Here is a 6,014-nt window from a genome sequence, read left to right as displayed (position 1 = left end):
TTGAACCAATCTAAACCTCAAACCAACTCAGACTCTGTTCGATACGCTCAGAAATGGAGACACGAGGAGGTTACGATATAGCCAAGACTAAGGTGAGTGTTGTTGTTGAGAATCATGGGAAGATGGCTCAAAACAATTCCAGTGCTGATGTTTGTGAGGCATGAGAGAGGAGAAAAGGAAGGGAAACGCACAGAGAAACAGCTTGTAGGGTTCAAGAACATTGTGATTAAATAATGGATAGACAGCTAAAATGGTGTTTGAGATTGGTCTTTGTGAGCATTTGAGCAAAAGCTAATGAAGGAAAGTATTTCTTAACCGTTAGAGATTCAGACCTCCTTCTTACCGTTAATGTCTGAATCTCAAAACATATAAACCAAACTCAATACAGGAGTTGTAACGAACGTGATTTTGTATCTAGTACATATTATAAAACTGTTCTTGATGATTCTTGTCTCACTACATAAGAACTCAGAAAGTGTGAGACAAAACTAAAGAGAGACAGATCTTCCATTAGGCAAGGGACTCATCAAGCTTCTGTCTGTATTGCGCCAATCTCTGAAACCAAGAGGCATTACTCATTAGGCATCATAACCATGGAAACAAACAAACGACCAAAACAACTTTGCTTGGTTGTACCTTAGTATAAGCATAGACACCAGCTTCTGTAGGACCAACGGGGCTTCCTCGTCTCATGAACTTTCTATCTTTGAAGATGTAAAGCAACGGTAATCCCGTAGATAGCTCTAGACTTGTAACCTTAAGGAACCAAAACAAACTCTTAGCAAAAACCATTCTTGAGAAGACTCATTCTAGTTGTTTTTGTTACCTCTTGAGAAGTTAATTTGTCAAGATACATAATGATAGACCGCAACGAGTTCCCATGAGCAGCAATCAACACGTTGTTCCCAAACGCAAGCTCTTGTTGAATCTGCACAAACGGTTATTACACTAAGTAAAGAAAACAAACATAAGAATGAAAATGAGTCTTTTTGTTGAATCATACATTGTCTTCAAAATAAGAAACTGCTCTCTCAGCACACATCTCCAAGCTCTCTCCTTTAGGAGGAGGAATATGGTAACTCCTACGCCATTCATGAACTTGCTGTGTTCCATATCTTTCAGCTGTTTCTTCCTTGTTTAATCCCTGCAGCTCTCCATACCTAATTCAAGACCAAAGAATAGTCAAAAGAAAGAAACTAGGACTGGGATTATGAACCGAACCAAACAGAAATTTTCGGTTAGTTCTATTCAGTAGATTTTTTTTAAAAGTTCGATTTTTGGTTCGGCAATCGGTTACTTCAGTATTCTTAAGGAAAAAAAAATAAAAAATTATAAACAAACCATACCAAAACCCGAACCGAACTAACCAAATTTCAAACCGAAATTAACCGAACTTATTTGAAATTTTAACAAAATTAAATCAAACTGAAATCAATAACTAAGATTTTCAAAAACCAAACAAACCGAACCACACCGAAATAACCAAACTAACCAAAAATAACCAAACTTACTTTGAAATTTTAACAAAACTGAACCAAAATCAAAAACATCGGTAGGATTTTCAAAAACCAAACTAACAAAATACATAACCGAAATTTTATTTCAGGTTAATTAAGTAAGATTTATGTTGAAATGAACTAACCAAAAACCGAACTACCCGAATCCACGTGTCTAATAGAAAGAGAAGAGAAGTAAAAGATTATGTTGTTTCTTACATTCTCTCGTTCAGTTGCCAAGCAGCTATAACAGGGATAGACTGTTTCCTAGTTTCTTCGCTGAAAACATGACTCCAAGTCTGCGCCTTTTCACTCTCATCGTGTAAGATGATTGGAACCTATAGAGGAACACCAACAAGTCAACTTCAAGAACACAAAGGAAGCAAAGATCATTTGAAATGTGTTTTGGACAACCTTCTTGCAGCGATGTTGAGTCATGGCAAGCATAGCAGTCATCTGAGCACGGATGAGAGAAGAAGTGAAGATCAAATCGACAGGTATGTTGCTGATCCTCTTCCCCGCTTGGATAGCTTCAGCCACACCTTTCTCGGTTAATGGAACATCAACACAGCCCGTGAAGAGATTCTTCTCGTTCCATAACGATTCTCCATGCCTGATTAGTATCAGAGATGCTTCATCTGAATAAAACAAACACAATGATTCAGTGATGTTTTTTTTTTATGAGAGGAGCAAGGAGAAAGGGAGCGGAGCGGTTACTTGATTTTTTCTTGTAAGATTGAGGGATGGTCTTGGAAGGAGACAAGACAGGGTCAAGAAGTGGAGCTTGAGATGCAGTTGCTTGGATCTTGAAACGTTTTTGTCTGAGTTTGATGGGAACATTGAGAGGTTCCTTAAGAAAGTGAGAAGCTTTGAAGTTAGAAGAAGTTCTTTGAGAAGTAATTGCTTGGTGAGACACAACCGTAGCCATTTCTGTAAAACTGATACATCAAAAAAAGGGTTTAAGTTTTATAATAGCTTAGGAGTAATAATCAAAGAGTAGTAAAGCTAAGTGATCTCTAATTTGATTAACAAAATCCCTAATGAAGCAAAAAAAAAAAAAAAAAAAAAAAAAAAAAAAGAAAAACGAAAATCACATTGAACAAAATTGAAAATCCAATTAGACATAAAGATACCAGCTAAGAGGCTGTGACGATGAAGAAACCGAGGATGGAGAGGAGAAGCACAATAGAACAATAGATGAAATTACTACACCTTAGACCGAACGTTTTGAATCTTTATATAAGGACGAGAGAAGTTAATGGGAAGACGACGACGCCAGGGGTTGTAAAAGGTAGTGTGTGTGTGTGGGATCAATTGAAATGATTAGGGTTTTTATTTGACTCTCTCCTTTATTTCTTCTACGAATTGGAAAGTTTTTCTTTCTGACGGCGACCAAACTTGGGTTTTTGACATTTGGCAATTTTCTGGTTCTGTTTTTCTGTCTTTTTTTTTGTTCACCTTGGCATTTTCTTCAATTCTCGTTATTTCTCTTTCTTTTTTTTTTTGTTTTGTTTCCCATAACTGTTTTTCTTTTTATAATTCGAATAAACTGCAAGTGAAATTGCAGAACTACCTTATAATATAGTATGGAATATTGAGTTTGGTTTGGTGATGTATTAGTAACTGATTGGGGACAGTTGGTCCAATGTGTAATTATAAAAACTTGTTTAGTGTTTTGTCCAACAACCCTTGGTGTCTTGGTAGGGTTGCATACCAAACCTGAGGTCTCTTTGCCTCTTTGGTTTGCTTAAAAGTTTTTCTCTGTAGTGTGTACACACACACAATATTTTATCATGGAATGATAAATAACTAGGCCCACCAAAGTCCACTCAAAAATTTGTTTGATACCCAAAGTGGATTGGGGAGTTGAGTTTGTAGTCCAAAGACTAGACTCTGACGCTTTTGGGATGGTTTGTAATTAAGTCCAGTCCGAGTTAATCTGTTTGATGTAGTTAATTAAGTCCAGTCCGAGTTAATCTGTTTGATGCAGTTAAACACAGCCAATATATTAGTTAGTGCAAATCATCATACAAATTCGAACTTTTAGTATTGTAAAAATCATTAATTTAATAGAAATGTGTACCTATGAAATTTCATGTATTTTGTATGATATGTGTCACAAAAAAATTACTTATTGTTGCGGAATTTATGGTTCTGATACCACTGGTTGAGTCAATCGTAACTTTAACAAGACTCTGTTGGGAGATTCGTAGCATCTCCTGGTCCCTTGATCTTTCCCACTGATTCAATCCTTGTTCATGACTCAAGAATTTTTTACCCAGTTCACGGCCGCAGCGCGTTATATCTAGGATGAATTCAAGATCCACAAAATCCACTATAAAGTATCGGAAAACACCTCCGATGTGGTTTACAAGATCATTACTCTCTCTGTCCTGGGTATACAAACCCTAGAGAGTATAAAGAGATTACAAGAGAAGTACATGGCTAAGAGCTAAGCCTAGAACAACATATCTATGTCTAGCTTACTCTATCTCTAAGAGACGCCATGCAAGCACTCCCTGGATGCTTGAGGCTCCTGCCTCCCAGAGACTTGGCTTTCGCCATGCTTAGAGATCCCTGTCGTGATCTCTCCTATTTTGTATCAGCACTTGACCTAATGGGCTTCAACGCTTAGGCCCATATGTTGTCAGCGCGTAACTTGTGCAAGCCGGCCCAACATTGAACATGTCTGATGGGCTTGACCAAACCTCACACTTATCTTTACCTCTTCTTCTTGTAAGTTTCTTTTCACCTCATGTTTTTTTATATCATAATCTCCATAAAGCCATCAAGTTCAGCTGGCATATAGTATGTAAAGCTTTTAAAGAAACCTCACTCACTAAGCCAAAATCCAATTAATAAAGATGAATAACAAAGAAATCAATATTAAAGACACTTTCCAAGCCGGGAAGTAACACATCTATATAAAGAAAAGCTAAAGCTTACACCAACAGAGTTCCAATCACCGGACTCATCATCCAAGACAAAATAAATATATAAAAAAACATCAGATCACAACATCGATAAGAAACAGATATACTAATCTCAAATCTCATTTTCATCAACATGATACTTCTTAATCAACTCATAGCAAAACACATCAGTAACATCTTTCCCAAACCCCATGTTGTTAGCATGCCTAATCTGCTCCGTAATACCATTGTAATGGTTCAATATCACGCGCGCCTGTTCACGCCCTTTATAAATTTCCGAACAACCCTTGTCTGAGCTTTTCACAAGCATAACATCGCACATCTCGTCATTATGGTTGTTGTGGACAACGAACATGTACTTTCCGTGCATGTTCGATACAGCTACGTTTGTGTAGATCTCTTCCATTGTCTTCCCGTTTTTGCACACAAGCTTCACCATCGCACCTGTACATAGTTTAGATCTAGGACATAAATGCTCAAATCTAACAAAGTAGTTCCATCAGATCTAACGAATTTAGAGAGGGAGAGAGAGATTACCAAGGAGTACATAGGAGGATTCAGCGGTTTCGAAACTGAACTTGCATGTGTCATATTAAGTGATGTCTTGAACGACCAGAGTATTTTTTCTGATGTGTGGCTGCTTCCTCCCCACTATGGGTATCACTGGAAAGATGGAGAGAAACATCAAGATCACTAGTTTTGCCATTTTTGAGAAGAGAGCTAGAAAGAGTATGGATCGAAGTGAGAAGGAAGTAAATGTAGAAATTTAAGAAAGTGAGAGGAGATTATTTTTTTTTAAAGCTGGATAATTATACAACCTATGGAAAATATTATATACGATTCTACCGTCGACAATGCTACCTATCTTATGAGGATTCACGTCTGACTTCATCACATGAGCCGCCCTACGGGATCTACGTCGGACGGTACTCCTTGCGCCATGCTAAAAAATCTAGGCGAAGAAGATGAAAATGCGTGAGATTAGTAAGGGTGTTATTGTAATTTGAAATTAGAATATGCTGATGCGGCAGTATATAATTAGAAGTTCACAAACACTTTGGAGGGGGGGGGGAGGGGGGAGAGAGGGTATTCAATCTAAAATTTGAGGTGATTTGATTTTTAATGATGTTTTAGATGATTTTAAGGAATTGCAGGGAATAAAATGATTTTTGTTAAACCACTCTAGAATATCACCTAAAACTATGAGATTTGAGTTTTAATTTTTTTTAACTAAGAAACTCCACCCAAACGTTCTAAAATCACTTGAAAACTTTAAAATTTCATAACTTAAAATATTTTCAATAACAGTGGATTTCAGAGTTATAAATGTCAAGTTCAATAGCACTGGATTTAAGTCCTCAAGTTCGAAGAAGTTAAAAAATGTCTTCTCCTCAAGTGAACCCCTGGTTCCCCGAGAGGGGATGTGATTCCGGCCTGAACCTTGGTGAATCTCCAGTTCACCCTCTTGACCCTCCCGATCCTCCCGACCCTGACTTCCCTCCGCTCCCTTCCTCACCAGCTACTACTACTCCCCCAACTACTTCATAAAAAAAGATGAAGACTGCAACTATTACCTCGTTACAGG

The 6,014-nt window shown here is 37.5% G+C and overlaps 1 protein-coding gene and 1 pseudogene across 2 annotated transcripts; both read right to left on the bottom strand.

The window, feature by feature from the left end:
• Positions 1 to 295: 295 nt before the first annotated feature.
• Positions 296 to 2,960, bottom strand: LOC106324995 (2,3-bisphosphoglycerate-dependent phosphoglycerate mutase-like). Of its 2 annotated transcripts, none has more exons than XM_013763005.1 (8): positions 2,709 to 2,960; positions 2,214 to 2,434; positions 1,911 to 2,134; positions 1,716 to 1,834; positions 1,004 to 1,160; positions 827 to 928; positions 637 to 756; positions 296 to 555 (listed from the first exon to the last, which is right to left on the bottom strand). In XM_013763005.1, the coding sequence occupies exons 2-8, from the start codon at positions 2,422 to 2,424 to the stop codon at positions 511 to 513; spliced, it is 978 nt and encodes a 325-aa protein (XP_013618459.1). In that variant the 5' UTR covers positions 2,425 to 2,434; positions 2,709 to 2,960; the 3' UTR covers positions 296 to 510. The 2 variants fall into 2 exon arrangements, with proteins under 2 accessions (XP_013618459.1, XP_013618458.1); XM_013763004.1 differs by having other exon boundaries at positions 2,630 to 2,956.
• A 1,581-nt stretch (positions 2,961 to 4,541) lies between these two features.
• Positions 4,542 to 5,135, bottom strand: LOC106326699 (annotated as a pseudogene).
• Between the last annotated feature and the right edge of the window lie 879 nt (positions 5,136 to 6,014).

Source organism: Brassica oleracea, chromosome C2, assembly GCF_000695525.1.
Source record: "Brassica oleracea var. oleracea cultivar TO1000 chromosome C2, BOL, whole genome shotgun sequence".
Lineage (NCBI taxonomy): Eukaryota > Viridiplantae > Streptophyta > Magnoliopsida > Brassicales > Brassicaceae > Brassica > Brassica oleracea.
The sequence above is the reverse complement of the archived record's forward strand: the minus strand, read 5'-3'. Positions and strand labels throughout refer to the sequence as shown.